Raw genomic sequence first — 18,334 nt, 5'->3', positions numbered from 1 at the left:
ATTAAGTGAGGTTTCAGTTTTTTTATTTAGAAGTTTATCTCTATCTCTAAAATTAGTAATCAGTAATTTTTCAGTTAAGCATAAATAACATGGGGAGTTTAGTGATTTACAGGTACTAGCTCTATTAAGAATTTCCCAGCTAATAATTGGGGTGAGGTTGTTTCGGGTAAGTAGTAGATAGTGGTTAGTTAATGAAGTACTATTTGGGTGGTTGGGGTTATTTAGGGAGCATTTATGCACTCTAAATCTGTCTTTGAACGTGGTGCTTGAAAGGCCAATGTAAAATTTTTTGTTTTGTGGGTCTTCAGCATATATATGTGTGTGCGCGCGCGTGTGTATAATATTCGAGAGAGAATTGCTTCATAATAAATAACACGAAATCTACATGAATTAAAATATATTTAAGCGTATTTTACGACTCCTCCCCCCATAATAACGAAATAGCCTCCTATTCTTTTATATTGGGTTGGTAACTAAGTTTTCATCATTCTTGTTTTTGCAAATTTTGGAATCTATTTTCTTTCTTTCTTTCTTTTGTGTAAAATTCTACAAAGGTCGTTCTAGAAGCAAAGACTCCTATATTTTTAACTCAAAATGTTTAAAAGCTACAAAAACGGGGGGTTACAATTAAAATGGGCGACATTTTATGCTCCGAAATGTACTTTTATGCATAGTCAGCATCATTTTCAATGCATTTTTACCAGGAATTCAATGGCGCACGTCCATCACAGGGATTGCTTACTTAGAGTCTCACATCGCTAATATCTGCAACAGAGAGATGGATATTTCCGATCACGAAGTTCAGTCAGGATAACAATGCAATTTGCAATCCATTCATAGGAGGTATTACTTTTGGAACGCCCCTCGTATTTCTCGAATCTTTCTTTCGAGTTATTTTGCGTTGATTTTCAGATCATTAAAATGGATGAAAACTTAAGAAACAATAAACATTTCAAACACTTCCTTCTTGCAGTTTTTATTGATTTATTTTCATTGTTTTAATATTGAAAATCTTATTAAACGTTGTCAAAAAGTCGTAAACATAGATCGAGTTGTTATTTTTAATTAAAGTATTTATTTTTTTAAATTTTAACCGCAGAAATTTAGTTACCAACTGATATAGCCTTGTTTTATACGTGGTAATCAACAATAACCTACAGTTTAAAATGTTTCGAAATTTCGCCTCAAATGATGCGGCCCCTATTCCGTAATCTGCTCATTTCTTATTTACCTTCCATCCAAGTATTTTTCTTTGTTTGCCTGATTTTTAAAAAAAATTCTATTCTTTATTTTATATTACTTTTAAATTTAATACAAACCTTAATTAAACTCTTGTATTTTCTTTGCAGACAAAGGAACCTGACCCAGTGACACTGAGGATGTTGAGCGTCCCTCACTTAAAGGTAACCCCGAACACGTATCTCTTTTTACTATCTTATCGGCTAAAAGCGTTTTTATCGACTTTATATCCCTTAAAACACAATTCTACTTATAGTTGCATGATTAAATCATTACTGAACTTTTTAGTCTGTTAAAAACGGACAACAGCTATTTTCAATTGATGGTGAATATGGTTAAATTTGTGCTCATTTTTTTTTTTTTTACATTAAATATTAATTCCTATTCATCCCTATAAATCTCTAACTATACATCGAACGTATACAATAATACTTAGTTCGTTGCACCTCATCAAAAAGACCCATACAAAATTTCAGTCGGATAGGCCCAGTAATGTACCAGGAAACTTCTAAGGTAAATACGTGGTGATTTATCCCTATTAATCTTTAACTGCGCAGCAAACGGATAATATAAAGCTTAGTTCGCTGCACCTTATTATAACAAAGGTCCATACGAAATTTCAGGCAGATTAGCGCAGTAATTTCCAAGAAAAAAAGGAACGGACAAACAGACATAGAAGTAGACAGACTCAGATAAATAATATAGATAAGATTAATCTTACTCCAGTCATGGTCTCCATGATTCAACCAAAGTTGTACCACGGATGCTTTCTTTGCATTAAAAAAACACAGCATTTTCGGTTCGTGTTTCTGCTGCGTGAGATAGCCTACTAGAGAAGGTAGTGACAGAGCCTACCTTGGACAGATAATCGGACTGTATATACTTTCAACTATATTTTTATATGACATTTTGCACTTTGCTGTTTTTGCCAATAAATTTGATTTAAACTGCCACACTTCAGTTAAAAATATTAATCGCTAAATGCGCAAAGTAAATAAACACTTCTTAGAGGACAATCAACACTAGGGTGTTTATTTGAGGTTATACTCCAATCCGTTCTTAATAAAAGTTAAAATATTATAAGAGGCTAAAGTAGTTTGCTTGAAGCATTGTGTAATGTGTATATAATAGAAATAGAGATTTATAGGATGCAGAATAATGCAGAGATGTAACGGATAGACTCAAACTGAAGCAACTAAAATATAATGGTGGAACTAGCTATGCAGTGTAACTTTTTTCAATCAATACATGTGTGTGTGTGTGTGTGTGTGTGTGTGTGTGTGTGTGTGTGTGTGTACAATCACACGCACATATATTATGTAATATTATACAGTATTCTACATGTTATACGTTCTTATGTTCTTACGTCAGGTGGTCAGGCGGAATATCTAATGCTATATATTTCGGGAAGTCTTCCCTTCGTCAAGGGTGTGTTTGACTTTCAAACGTGCGTGGTGGATATTACTGTAGATCGAGATATTCTGCTATTAAAATATTTTAGTTTGGATTGCTTTAAAGTTTTATTTGATATAATTTTCACTTCTAAAAGATTTCTTAGCGAAATTCTCACCATTTTCGTCGTCAGTTTGGTCAATAGATTTGTAATGTTATGGTTTAACGTAGCATTTTTTATTGGTTGATCATGCTATAGTTTGAAATAGAATGTGCGTTGGTCTGTTAAATTGAAGCTTATAATACCATTTTCGTTTGTCCGTCAAATTTATGTTTGAAATAGCATTTTCATTTGCTGGTATTCTTAATTTTAAAACGGCATTTTCGTTGATCTGTGATACTTAAGTTTTCAATTATATTTTCGTTGGACTATCATTCTTCAGGTTGAAATATCGTTAGCCTCTGAAACACATATTTGAAGTGAAATTTTCGTTGGTCTGTCAAGCTTTTCTTTTTACTAAAGAGTTAGTAGTTATCAAGACCGGGGGGTCATTCAAGGATAAGGTTTAAAGAGATTATTAGTATGATGATGATGATGATGATGATGATGATGATGATGATGATGATGATGATGATGATGATGATGATCGCCTCCACGAGAGAACCTGAATCAATGGGTTGGATGGGCAAGAGATTACTTAAGAGGAATTGATTATCCAAGAGGGCGGCTGGTTAGTAAACAGGCTCGTTGTATCTTGTTCTGCACGTAGAAGCTTCTAAGAGAGAAACTTTGTTCATGAAAGTTTTTGTTTTGTTGTTTATTGGAAAGGAAAAATAAATGAAATGATGTGGTTTAGGAAAGACGAGTTCTTGTTGTGAATGTTTTATTAGAGGGACACCAGATAGTGGAGGTATGAACATAACGATACAGTAGAAAGAGTCTCGTAACATATTTTTTTGCGTGACAAAGACTGTAGGAAAGAGAAGAAAAATCTCGTACTAGATTTCGAAGTTGATTTTAAATCTGTCAAGAAAAGAAAGAGTGCATCATCTTCCAAGATATGACACCAGAACTTAATCTTAGGCTTTTTGAATAGTATTCACGTCGGTTATTCAAATTTGAAATAGTATTCACGCTGGTCTACCCTGCTTAAGTTTGAAAAAGTATGCACGTAGTTCATGCATACTTGAGTTTGAAATAGCATTTTTCATTGGTCTGCTACACTTTACAGATTAAAATAGTATTCATGTTGGTCTGTCATGCTTAAGTTTGAAATAATATTCACATTGGTCTGTTATACTTAATTTTGAAATAAAATTCGCGTTCATCTGTTAAGCTTAAATTTGAAACAGTGCGTTCATCTTTAACCGCGCAGATTTGATAGGCGCATCTTTAGAGTGGCCGTTCTCTGTGTATTTATTTTCGTTGCTGTAAGCGACACAGATTCTCCTCATCTTTCTGGCTGGCTGCAGATAACTGATAAGAAATTCATTCGTTATTTTAGTAAGACTTTTTCTTTCACCTCAGACTTGTCATTACTTGTCAGTTGAAACACGAAACCCGTCCCCCATTTTATGGACAATCAGTAAATGAATGGTGAACGAAGCTCTTGTCTTGTGTTTTGTCTAGGCAAGAAATCGACATCTGATGTGTGTGTGTCTTTTTGACCGAGAGAAAGATGGACGGAATTACAGACAGAAGATAGACTTTGTCTGCGAGTGAATGAGAAAACCGTAGAAAAATGAGAGCTCGATGAAGAAAGATGAAAAGACCTCATGAAAAATCTGATTATAGAATTCTGGCTTGAAACGTTGGTTGTTGTTGTTGTTGTTATTATTATTATTATTATTAGTAGTAGTAGTAGTAGTAGTAGTAGTAGTAGTAGTAGAAGTAGTGGACGACTTATTAGCTCGTTAAAAGCGGAAAAAGTTACCGTATATTTCGGCGTATAAGGCGACCATCAGATAAAACAAGGTACAAAATTGGAGCAAATTTAAATAAATTTATCATATATCGGTTGAATAAGACGACTGCTTAATCACGAAACCATGTTTGTTTAGCCTAAGCTAGAAATTGCAACATCCGGTATCTTATGAAAAATTGTTTTTTAAAAATGATGTTTTAACTTTAAAGGTCGTCTTATACGCCGAAATATACGGCATATTGCCAAACTGGTGGTTAGATATGATTAAATTTGTCCTCATTTTTTGCATTAAAAACTAATTCCTCTTCATCCTTGTTAATCCATATTGTGCATCAAATGAACATGATAATCTTAAGTTCTTTACACTATATCACAACAAGGGTCCATACAATATCTTAATAGTTTCTGAGAAAAAGTGTCTCGAACAGATAAAAAGAAATATAGATTATTATTATTATTATTATTATTATTATTATTATTATTATTATTATTATTAATAATAATAATAAACTACAAATCCTCGATGTCTTAGGCGGCCTTCAAACCTCTGCAATTATAGGTACTACCAACATCTTTAGGAAAACCCTTGATCTTTGCAGCTCCTGGTTTGAAGCCGGGATTAAGGGAAATCCTCTGGAAATGAATTCCATCCCTTTCCAGAGAGACGTTCATAAACGAAATCAGAATTATTGTTATTATTATTATTATTAGTAGTAGTAGTAGTAGTAAATATATAATTCCTCTGGTTACATATTTCTGTTTGTCTAGCAGGATGGTATCATAACGAGCTGACATATACTACACTACCTTCAAAGGAAGAGATAGTGTCTGAAAATATGGTCTCATCATAACAGAACATATACTATCCCTATCCCCAAAAGTGCCCAAAAGGATTGCATTATAGTCACAGAACAGATACTACACCACCTCATTTAAACATGATGAGACAATGCCTGGAAGAATGGGCTCAAGACAACAGAATGTATAATATCCCTCCCATGAGTCTGGGAGGATCGTATTATAAAAGAAAAGATATTACACTAAACCCCGCCCCCCCCCCCAAAAAAAACAAGATAAGGTAGTATCTCAGAGGATGACCTCAAAACAAGAGAATATATACTATCCTACCCCTCAAAAGGAGGAGGTAATAATTGGGAGGACTGCTTCACTGCGAGATTGATCATTGAAAGGTAGCATATTAGTCTGAAATATTAAAATGAACTGAATAGAGTATCGTACAATTAATCGAAATAATAGGATAGTTTCGGCTTGAGACTAATACCAAATCTTCATTAATAATATATTATCACTATTTATTCCTTATGAATTCTTACATGAGCCATTAATAATGATACTAATGGTTTTGGTCTTCTGGAATGAGAAAAGATCGACGATGTAATCTTGTAGAAGCATTTCAATTAACTACAATAATTTTCGAAAAGCTTCGAAGCAACATGCACTCGTATGTCGTAATAGAAATAGGGCGAACAGTCTCTGCAGTAAAAACACGTGCGCTTGTTACAAAAACAAGGCATAAAATTAACGAAGAAAATAATTTTCAGCAATAAAAAAAATGTAACAGGATTTCAGTTTGAACATCCGTTTTAGGACCTACAATATTATAGGCGCGGTTTAGAAGACGTTGAAAACTGATGTTATTAACTAACTTGTATATGTTTTTCGATAAAACAGTTATACATTGCAACACGTTATTACAGAATAAAAAAAAAAGTTGTTCAAATTTATGGCGTGCGTTTTGCACGAAAAACCTTTATGTGTTAATTTTTAACGAAGATACGCTCGCATTAAAAAGATTCTAAAAGAAATTAAATATTTAATTTTGATAAAATGTTCAATATACACTTAATAATAAAAACATCAAAAAGTTAAATTTGATTTTAAGTTTATATAATATCCAGCACGTCGAAAGAGTTCACCTACTGACTACTCGAATTGTGCTGGGACAATGGCATCTGCCCTACGAAAGTTATTTATTTCTTTCCCACGACGGGATCATGTAACGGAAGATTCGGAAAATGCGACTGGAGGACCAGCACCCTAGATGAAGAGTACTTGGGCCTGTAAATAATACCTGAGTGGTCTCGTCAGTATTACTCGGTAAATTCGCCTCAGGAGATTTCCAATAAACGGGGAATTAGCAGAAAAGCTAACAAACGAAAGAAAGGATTGAAATTCAAATATACAATAAATAAATGTTACCTTAGTCAATAACAAGGCCGATAGCCATTAGTTGTGTGCTCTCGTGTAATGAATGAATGTAGGATTGGCATGAAATTCTTAAAGATAAACTAAAATGACTGAAAAATGGGCTGAAATGACTAAAATAAATAGAAAGTAAACGACTTAGAATGACTTTAATGAACTTAAGAGAGATCTGAATGCTTAAAAAATAACTGGAATCCATCAAAAACAAGTTAAATGATCTGAAGAATGACTTGAATGGCTTTGAGACTGACTGGTTATAAAGTGGGTGATCATTTTACATTAAATTAATACAGAAAAGTGATCCCCACTTTATATCACAAAGTTACAAACATAAGTACAGCATGTGTTAAGAACAGATACTACACTTTGACCTTGACCAAAAGGCCAAGAAAAGGGTATTTTTTTGCTCCCCCACCGATCAAATAAGGCACAAGGCTGCTTTGTAATGTGAGGAGTGAAGGGGAAATGGGGACCAGCTCCCCAGGGAGTAGGGGAGGGGGACACTCACAATTGGTATGAAGGGTTGCCCCTACATTGACCAAGATCTTATATGTGGGGATGACCCCACATATGGTCTTTCCTTGCAGTATCTGCCGGAAAAGATACTACACTTTGATCTTGGCCAAAAGGCTAAGAAAAGGGTATTTATTTGCTCCCCCACCGAGCAAATTATGCACAAGGCCGATTTTTAATGTGAGGAGTGAAGAGGAAATGGGGAGTAGGGGAGCTGTATAGTGACAATTGGTATGAAAGGTTGCCCCTACATTGACCAAGGTCTTATATGTGGGGATACCCTCACATATGGTCTTTGCTTGCAGTATCTGTCGGAACAGATGGTATTTATTTGCTCCCCCACCGAGCAAATTAGGCACAAGGCCAATTTTTAATGTGAGGAGTGAAGGGAGGGGGAAGGGAAAAAGGGGACCAGCTCCTGAGAGGTGGGAAATGGGAGCTGGTTAAAGGTCAGGTATGTGGGGTTTCCCCCACATCTGGTCTTTGCTTGCAGTATCTGCCGGAACAGATATTACACTTTGATCTTGGCCAAAAGGCCAAGAAAAGGGTATTTATTTGCTTCCCCACTGAGCAAACTAGTCACTAGACCGATTTTTAATGTGAGGAGTGAAGGGTAAATGGGGACCAACTACCCTGGGAGTAGGGGAGTTGGATAGTGACAATTGGTATGAAGGGTTGCCCCTACATTGACCAAGGTTTTATATGTGAGGTGCCCCCACATATCGTCTTTGCTTGCAGTATCTGCCAGAAAAGATACTACACTTTGATCTTGGCCAAAAGGCTAAGAAAAGGGTATTTATTTGCTCCCCCACCGAGTAAATTAGGCACAAGGCCGATTTTTAAAGTGAGGAGTGATGGGGAAATGGGGACCAACTCCCCGGGAAGTAGGGGAGCTGGATAGTGACAATTGGTATGAAGGGTTGCCTCTACATTGACCAAGGTCTTATCTGTGTGGTCGCCCCCACATAGGGTCTTTGCTTGCAGTATCTGCCGGAACAGATGGTATTTATTTGCTCCCCCACCGAGCAAATTAGGCACAAGGCCAATTTTTAATGTGAGGAGTGAAGGGAGGGGGAAGGGAAAAAGGGGACTAGCTCCCGAGAGGTGGGAAATGGGAGCTGGTTAAAGGTCAGGTATATGGGGTTGCCCATACATCTGGTCTTTGCTTGCAGTATCTGCCGGAACAGATACTATACTTTGATCTTGGCCAAAAGGCGAAGAAAATTATATCTAAGAACAGCATCTATTAATAACAGACCTTTAATCTTAACCAAAAAGGCAAAGCAGAAAAGTGTTACAGACGGACGGACCGACCGACTGACCGACGGAGTGACTTATAGAGTCGCTTGCACGCGACTAAAAATAAGCCAAATAGGTACTAAAGTAACTCTTGTTTACTATAGTAACATTTATTAATTGCATTTTTTTTTAAATTTGGACTATTATCTTCATCTTTTAGTTGTTGTTTTCACGACGTTTCGGCCAATTATTCACATGGCCTTCGTCAGGTTAACCGCGACAGCAGCAGTTGCTTTGGATGTAGTTGGAGGATTCGACATGCCTATCCTGTCGCGGTTCCCCTGACGAGGGCCAGAAGAATAATTGGCCGAAACGTTGTGAAAACAATAACTAGAAGATGGGGATAATAGTTCCAATAATTAAAATTAAAATTTAAGATTATTAGATAGTGAGGGAATTGTTGATTGCCTAATATTTATTACACTGTTGTAGATTTTCCAGAAGTTACGAGTTCCTAATTTCTGCGCTTCAATGCGTTTAAGCTATTAGCGTCTTCTTTGACATAGAATAGCTTGCTTCGCCCTCTCATTTTAACTTCGCAATTAAATTCATATCGACTACTTGAAATCAAATTTGAAATAGCGACAACATTTTTAAAACAAAAACATTTCTTTAGTAGTATGTATGAGAGAGAGAGAGAGAGAGAGAGAGAGGGCGGGGCTCGTGTTTATTTAGAATGTCTCTTGTTAATAAATATTATCTCTTGTTTATAAAATGAGAAAGCTTTCGTAGATAGAAGACAGATAATAATGGTGTCGAATATGCTCCGATAAAGGAATATTTATTTTCTGCGAATTTATCTTTTAATCTTTGTAGAACAATTCCTTGGATCGGCCATTTTTTTTTTTTTTAGTAATTAGGAGTAGCGAATAGGAATTAACTAGTCTGGAATGAAAATATTTACTCGAATAAAAAATTTTTTTTTCTATTTTAATTCAATTTGCACCGCCCTATTTTTTTTTTAAATTTCCATATAAATGTTATCTACTGATACATTTATTCGTATTTTTTTATTATTATTATTATTTTGATCATTTTTCCATTGATAAATTAATGGTTATTTTAATGCGCAGTTGCGTCTGTAAGAAAATTATTCATCGCTCTTGAAAAGAAAAAAGATTTAAACACACACACACACACACACACACACACACACACACACACACAAGAAATAAGTCCAGTTTTATCTGATATCACGCTATTCGGACTAAAAATGTTTAATTATCAGCAAACGTGTCAACTACTCTAAGGAATAAGGCAACTAAGTGAAACACCAAATGTGAACTAATACTATCTCCCTTGACTAATCAAATCTTACGGTTGACGTGTAGTTAAACAAAGCAAAACATGTTGCAGCTTGTTTAAATAGTATATATGTCGCAATATTTTATCTGTTAATAAGTGTTACTCAAAATCAGGTTGGCAAATTGAATTGCTAGCAAATGCATTAACTACTACAACTAATAAGTTGGTTTAAGGAAACGCCAAATATGAAATAGTACAATCTCAGTTACCTAAACGCAATATATATATATATATATATATATATATATATATATATATATATATATATATATATATAACTTGGATGTCTTCAAGTCCAATGTTAACAAATTCCTAATGAACCGCCCCCCTTAATAAAACACTTCATCAAATCTCCACGCTAACGTAATGTACTTGCAATAACCCTTATCTCTGAGTGGCTTCCGGGCCTTGATAAGTGGTGATCACTGTGTAAAATATATATATATATATATATATATATACTAGCATGGGTGCCCGGCGTTGTCCGGGTGTTTAGAGGTGTATGCTGAGCAAAACAAACAAAAAAAACAACAAAAAAGGTCATTTTTTTTTAACTATGACCCCTATTATTACACTTAACATTTATTGTTTTGGGTTCAAATCAAGTTATTAAGTTAGATCCATGTTCAAGGAACCTATATCTAAAATTTTAAGTGTTTAGACCCAACATTGTCAGAGGAGTTTGGTAGAGTTCTCAAAGGTTAAATCGTTGAACTTTGACCGCTTAACAGCCAAATTTCTGGCCAAAAACCGATCATATAGATTTTCCCAAATCTCAGTACCCTGTATATCAAATTTCGAGTCTGTAGACTGAAAATTAACAGAGTTATTGCGTAGAGAAATGTACACACACAGACACACAGACAGAAACTTTCAGTTTTATATATATATATATATATATATATATATTATATATATATATATATACTAGCAGTTCAGCCCAGCTTTGCTAGGCCTCTATGTACCGTTCACAACTTCATGTGTATATGTATATATGTTAAAAAGTTTAACTCATGTCCAGGTAACCTACATCTAAAATTTTAAGTGTTTAGACTCAAAATTGGCGGAGGAGTTTGGTAGAGTCTGCAATGGTTAACTCCTTCAATTTTGGCCCGGTTGACAGCCAAATTTTCGCCCAAAAACTAATTAAAAAGCTAGCCACATGTCTGAGTACCCTTTACATAAAATTCTAAATGCTTGGCCCCAAAATTGGCTGAATAGTTTGCTGGAGACCGCATAGGTCAAATCTTTTGAACTTTGACCCCTTGACAGGCAAATTTTGGGCCAAAAACCGATTGAAAAGATTTTCCGAAATCTCAATACCCCTTATGTCAAATCTTGAGTCTGTAGACTAAAAATAGACAGTAATTTGGTAGAGAAATGTACATATACAGATAGACACACGGCAATTTCACTTATATATATATATATATATATATATATATATATATATATATATATATATATATTAACGTATTAATACGTCAACGTATACGTAGGTTACAAGAATTAAGGTTGGCAATTTGAATGCATGGAGTGCAATTTGATAATCCCCATACTAAGAGGAATATTTTTAGTTCCATCTATCTAGTATCATACTAAAATTCTGATAGTCTTTTATGATCGTTTTTAAATTGAATGTTTCAAATGTTAGAAAAGAGCACGAATAAGACGAGGCGCGAAAGCAAGGGAAGAAACGGCCAGGGAAGTAGCCGGAGAAGGTAATAGATGAAAGCAATAACAGAAGCGGTTGCGCTAGAGTAGGAACGTAACAGGATAGTATAAATAAATAAATGACATAAATAAAGAAAAAGAAAATAATAGATATATATATATATATTGCTTTGCGTATTAGTCGGTTATTTTAGATAACGAAAGATTTTTTTTTAATATATTATTCATTTCTAATGATATAAATGTTATAAACATAACTTGTTATCGGTTCATATAGTTGCTAGCGGTTCAATAATAGGCGGAAAATGATCAGTGGCCAAAGTATAACCTTTAACAAACTTATGACCATATTTACACATCTATATAATCGGTCTCTTAGTCTATCTATCTGTTCTATTTTTTTTCAGAAAGGACTGTGCCAATTTGAGTGAAATTTTGTATGAATCTTTGTGATGATAAAGTAGAGCTGCATAAGTATTATGGTATCTGTTCGATGCACAGTTAGAGGTTAATAAGAATTAATCGCTACAATATCATATTTATTTTAGAAGTTTTCCTGGAACCTTTGTTATGATAAGGTGCAGCGAAATAAGTATTATGGTATCTGATGTTCAGTTAAAGATTGATAGAGATTAGTATTTAATGCAAAAATAAACACAAATTTAACCATTAATTTGACATGTATCATTCATTCTAAATCAATGTGTTATAACTTTTGACCGTTTTTAATGAGCTAAAATGTCTCGTTTAATGATAATGTGGGAGTACGTGGATGTGAAATGATAATGTTCGTGGTTTCGAGGCATTTTTTGTTTGCATCTGAAATTGTCATGGCCGACAAACATCTTGCATAATTGTAAAAATTGTATTTAGACTGAACAGCTAAAAATAATGTAAATACTCATATACAACGTTCGAGCGTTATCCGATGGGGGTACTGAATATCAAGTATGATATAAATATTGAAGTAGTTGGTAACTATATACTCAAACATAAAAGCATGAGGATTGTAACGCTGTAAAAGATAGGAAGGGGCGCATGTAAACATTATTTAAAGTTGTCATCTACAAATTAGAGGGACATATCCCCAACACTGGACACTCTGTCAGCCAGTGTCAGGCAATTTTTAAGGTGATCACATGATTTCATTTTGCTTCTCGCTGTGCCGGTTGAAAAGTCAGTTTATAGAATGTTTTATTACAAGAAATGAAATTAGATACTTTGTGACTACTTTTACTGTGAAAGGAATTTAGAAGCAACGGAATTGTCGAATGAAATTATTGATATAAAATTGTTTATTTCTTTCCGACGGTTTTAAAGATGACATATTTTAAATGTCATAAAAGTGGCAATAATTTAACATTTTTCTTGATTTAAAAACAGTATCGTGTTTTGATTTGTGTATTTACTGTTGTATAATAAAACGTGACAGCTGCCTACATTGAAATCAAAACTTTTTATACGCTTGCAAGGTTATTTCTCTACCCCCTCTCTAATGTAATATTGATACAGACTCTATCTAAGAACTCTGCCAGATACATAAAGTACATACATATTTGGACTAGAAGGGATTGCAAATTGCATTATCATCACTGAACTTATGCATTCATAAATTGAAACTTTCATCTCTGTTGCAGATATTGTCAGTATGAGACTCTAGGAAAGCAGAGATGCGTCAATTAATTCGTGCAAAAGTGCACTGAGATAGGTGTTTACTATGTAGAAAAATTTATGGAGCACAAAAGGTCGTACCATTTTTATGTTTGTAGCTCTACAACTTTTTTAATAAAAAAAAATAGGAGGCTTTACTTTTGGAACGACCCTCGTATGAAAAAGCGCGTCCTGGATGCCTATGCACAGCCATCGTTCATCGCTGGCAAAAGTATATTGAGAATAGTGATTACTATGTAGAAAAATAAATTCTGGAGCACGCTTAAATTATAGAATGATTGCTTTCTTTTCTTTTTTTTATTTTTTTAGATTTTCACCCCAAACAATGCACATTGCCACTTTAGTGTAGGGGACTACTATTAGGGGCAACAACTACTGGGGTACTATGTAGGGATTTGGGCAGCAGGATGTCGGTTCACGTTGCACTAGAACTTCTGCACGTCAGTACAGTTGGGGAAGCAGGAACCTGGAACGGAATTCCAAAGTCTAGCGGTTCTGGGGAAGAAACTACTGGAGTAGAAAGATCTTTTACATCTATGGATCTCTACAGTGTAGGGGTGGAATTTAGCAGCCTGTCGGGTTTGTCGAGGGTGTTCACGTCGTGGGGGCACAAGTGCTTGCAGTTCGTCAGAGCATTCACCATTAAAATACTTGTAGAATAGGCAGAAGGATGCAACGTTTCGTCGATGGAACAGATGCTGAAGCTTAGATGCCAGTTCAGGGCATATCAGATTCGCGACTCTCTTTTGAACCTTGTCAAGGAGCGAGAGACTAGTAGCAGATGCACCAGCCCAAATATGACAGCAATACTCCATACATGGGCGAATGGTGGCCTTATAGATGTACAAAATACTTTCGGGTGTTAGTAGTTTTCTAGCACGGTAGAGAGAGCTCACCTTCCTTGCAGCGGCCCTGGCAATGCCCTCGATGTAATTGTTCCAACTCATGTTTCCTGTGAACGTTAGGCCAAGGAGTTTGAAAGATGTACTCTCAGATAAAGAGTCTTTGGCCATTGCTATAGGTGGTAGAGAAGGTTTCTTGTAATTATTTAATGAAACTAGTTTAGTTTGGGCGGCATTGAACGTGGCCATCCATTTTTGTCTCCATTCCACTACAGATTGGAGGTCAGCCTCTAGTGTTTCTGCCATTTCTTTAGATATGTGTTCATTTGTTTTCCTGTCGTGCCTGTTATAGGGTGTGGTGTCATCATCATATATACCCATCTCAGAGGCAGTTTTGTCGGGGAGGTCATTTATGAATATCAGTAACAGTAGAGATCCAAGGATAGACCCCTGGGGCACTCCCGCATTTATATCATATTGTTTAGATGTATGACCGTCGAGGACAACCTGGATTTTTCTCTTATCTAAGAACGATTTAATTATGTTAAGTATTCTACCGGTTATACCGTAAGATCTAATTTTCCTGAGGAGACCCTCATGCCATACCCTGTCAAAAGCCTTAGATATATCTAGAGCTACCGCTCTGCCCTCCCCGGTTTGTCCAGTGAATGGTATATACGTTCAGATATTACAATTAGGATGTCTGCTGTGAAACGGGCTTGTCTAAATCCATATTGTTGGTCAGTCAGAAGTTTAGCATCTGTAAGGTGGACTAAAGCATGGTTAATTAAGGTCTCAAATATTTTAACAAAAAGTGGGAGGAGGTTAATGGGGCGATAATTTAATGGATCAGTTCTTTCGCCAGATTCTTGAATACTGGTACCACAGAAGCAGTTTTCCAACAGCCCGGAAAGCAAGATTCATTAAGGCATTTGTTGTAGAGTTTGGAGAGAACTGGAGCTACTTCGGCTGAGCACTTTTTTAATAGCATAGCTGGGGTGAGATCAGGTCCACATGCTTTTGAAGTGTCAAGGTTTTTTTATGATAGCATGCACCTGAGAAAGGGTGATTTTCAGATCGTCTAGCGTGGCGTCTGTCTGCATAGGAAATTCAGGTAGGAGGTGGTTGGAAGGGTCCAGTGTGGAGTTTGAGGCAAACCGACTGGCAAGCATGTTAGTCTGGTCGGTTGCTGAGCAAACAACCTCGCGATTGTTGGTTAGTGGGGGAATTTTTGATTGCCCATTATTTACTACACAATTGTAGATTTTCTAGAAGTCAGGAGTTCCTAGTTTTTGTGCTTCGATGCGTTTTTTAGTGGTTTCCGTAAATTCTCTCTAAGCTGTCGCTATTTCTTTCTTAACGTTACTTCTAGCTTCTATGTACTTCTGTCTGTTTGAACTGAACTTATGTCGGTTAAATCTGCGGTATGCATGCTGCCTTTGAGCAATGGCAGTTGCGCAAGTCGAAGTAAACCATTGGGGAGAGTGGGGCTTGCTATAAAGTTTCCGCATCGGAACATGCGCTTCGATTGCAGTTTTGAACCATTCAGTGGTCTCGTTTGCGCACTGTTCAGCAGGAAGAGAAAAAAATATTTCCCCATGTGGCATCTCTGATAAGTTCTCTGATGGCTTTCCAGTCAGCCTTTTTATAATATCTCGTTGTTTTGAGCGCTGGCTCTTCAGTTTTGGCTCTAGAGTTTAAGGCGATTTCAACCATTATCACTGCATGATCAGCGTTCCCAAGTGGGCTGTCGGCATTCGTTTTCTTTGCAATTCGGGTGATATTTTACTCAGTGTTTTTGTTTCTCTCTTTTCCTCACTTTATCCCTTTTCTACTTTTTTTTTCTCTTTTGTTCAACACCGATGGCAAATTTATGTAACAGTTAATTTATTTTAAACGTTATCCGTCGACGTTTCACTCTCAAAGATGTGTCGACCGAAAGGGACCTTATGTTCAAGTTTTTCTTGCTCTTAGTCGAATTTTTATTACTTTTCTTATAGCGTTTACACTTTAGTCAAATGGTCTTTAGACTATCAAATATAGGAAAAGTTTTTCTCATCCTCATTCCTTCTTTAATATGTAATATTTTTCACTGATTTATTATGACTCACTTATATATATTCTAGCAGGGAGACCCGACGTTGTCCAAGGTTGAATGCTGATCAACAAATGTTTCACACTCCCATATTTTTATTCTCATTGAAATCGGTGAAACCACCCGCTTTTCAATCAAATCGATTAATTGCCTGGTCTAGTTGGGAGCCCATTGCGGTACACCGAGAGAAAGCTTCACATGCCCAACCATAGTGACTTAGTCCACAATACATTGCAGTCTACATTGTAAAGTAAAGAACCTACTGCTGATTTTATAAAATCTATGTAAAACGTATATAACATATAATTTATATATAACGGCTTCAGTTAAAGTTTATAATGCAAAAGTCAAGTATCATGGTTCAATTGTGCTCGAAACGGAAACATTCACTTCGAACGCGCCCTGTCATATCAAAGAACCTACTGTTGATTTTATATCCCTGGCCTTTCTGCTAATGTGGTAATAAAACTTCTTAAATGCACTCGTGATGTTAGGCTGTATAAGGTGTTAACTTTGGTCAAAATCGTCTGTTTTTTTCTTTTATCGGATTTTTTCGATTGTCGTTTATCGATACTTATCGAAGACATTCCGATACTAACGTATCTAAAAAAAAAAACTGCCAGATATATAGAGTCAATTTGTGAAATTTCATAAAAATCAGCCCAGCCGTTGCGGAGTTTATAGGGAACGAACTCATACACACGCACAAAAAGTTCCACACACACACACACACACACACACACACATATATATATATATATATATATATATATATATATATATATATATATATATATATCCGATCGGGTTGGGTAAGTAGGAGGATGTGAGTTCATACGAAAAAAAGATATTAAGGAAGAAATAATACGATTGTTCTTTCTTCCCTTCGTATTTTCGACTGCATTTTAGAAATATTTTATTGTAAAGTTATTTTCTGATTGCGACATTCATCTTAAGTTCTAATGAGACATGGAAATGTTGAAACGTTGATTGATCCGCGCAGATTACTTATAATGTTTATACAATTTTATTTATTTGTAAGCACGATTGTTATTAAGAAGAGGGAATATTTGCTGCTTTAAAAAGGACTAAATTTGTACAATTTTAAATAAATCAAATAAATATTCGTTTGACAATGGGTATTTTTATGAAAGAGTCACTTGTTCTTAATAGAATTGACAAAGGCAGGTATTTAACAAGGAATATTCATTTTACCAGTAAATTATGCAGATTTATGTAGAAAGCACCGTGGAATTTCCACGGAGTCTTGCTAGTATTTAACGAATTCATAAACACGGAAGAAGGTCCCTGAAGTGGAAACAGATTTGACATATAACATAAAACTTAATAGACAAAGAATCCCCGTTCGTAACCCGACACATTAGGAGCATCTGTTTTAGTGTTTGCTCACAAAATTGGGAAGATGATTGAGAAATGGGAGTGGAAATACGGGAAATTTCGGCTTTCAAAGGCAGATAAAGAGTTGAGGGAGGGGATAAATAGACGGTTGTAACGAGAGCATGCGGGTGTGAAAGGAAAGAAGTAGGGGCAAAGCGGGAAGAGAGCGGAGGAATGTGCACTGAGAACCCGGCTTCTTTTAAAAAAAAAAAAACAATCAGAGAGATCGACAGACACCGAACCTTTGGCTGCGATCAATGAAAGTGCGGCCAATGAATCGGACGTGTGTGTGTTTTGCAGAATAGCAGAACAACACTGGTATCGTCAGTTTAAAATGCAAACAAAGAGGACCAGTATCAGACGCTTTTCAGCCTCTCTTTAAATATCTCACAGGAAATAGCGTCTCGCACCGCACGCCATTTCTTGGGAGACATATAAACAAGAGTCGAAAAGAGTCTGATATTAGCGACCAGATATTGTTCCTCTTTTTTCTTAGATTTGAAACCGACGGTACTGTTTTTTTTTTCTAATTATTTGTAACTCCTAAATATTACGCTTTTATTAAAAAAATTATCAATATTCGAGCACTCTACATCAATTCTTTCCCCATAGCTAATATATATATATATATATATATATATATATAATATATAACGACTTCATTTACTCACATAAAACTAATATACGAAAGTATAAATTTATGCGTAAACTTTAAGTATTTACTTCAGAAGTGCTCAATACGTAGGTAGAGCTAG

General features: G+C 35.6%; 1 protein-coding gene and 1 pseudogene across 5 annotated transcripts in view; one reads left to right on the top strand and one right to left on the bottom strand.

Annotated features, from left to right (window-relative positions):
- LOC145295986 (heparan sulfate glucosamine 3-O-sulfotransferase 5-like) overlaps positions 1-18,334 on the top strand; it is a 316,089-nt gene that overhangs the window by 250,013 nt on the left and 47,742 nt on the right. For all 5 annotated transcript variants that reach the window (XR_013869932.1, XM_080141930.1, XM_080141931.1 and 2 more), the window contains one exon: positions 1,350-1,403. Coding sequence is in view for 4 of the 5 variants with exons in the window: in XM_080141930.1 (XP_079998056.1) it covers positions 1,350-1,403 (54 nt within the window). In the remaining variant the exon portion in view is untranslated. The remainder of the gene's footprint in view (positions 1-1,349; positions 1,404-18,334) is intronic.
- LOC145296455 (U2 spliceosomal RNA) lies at positions 7,043-7,179 on the bottom strand (annotated as a pseudogene).

The sequence above is a fragment of the Euprymna scolopes genome, chromosome 16 (assembly GCF_053919585.1).
Source record: "Euprymna scolopes isolate OS-2025 chromosome 16, ASM5391958v1, whole genome shotgun sequence".
Taxonomy (NCBI): domain Eukaryota; kingdom Metazoa; phylum Mollusca; class Cephalopoda; order Sepiida; family Sepiolidae; genus Euprymna; species Euprymna scolopes.
This window is presented reverse-complemented; position numbering and strand designations above follow the sequence as displayed.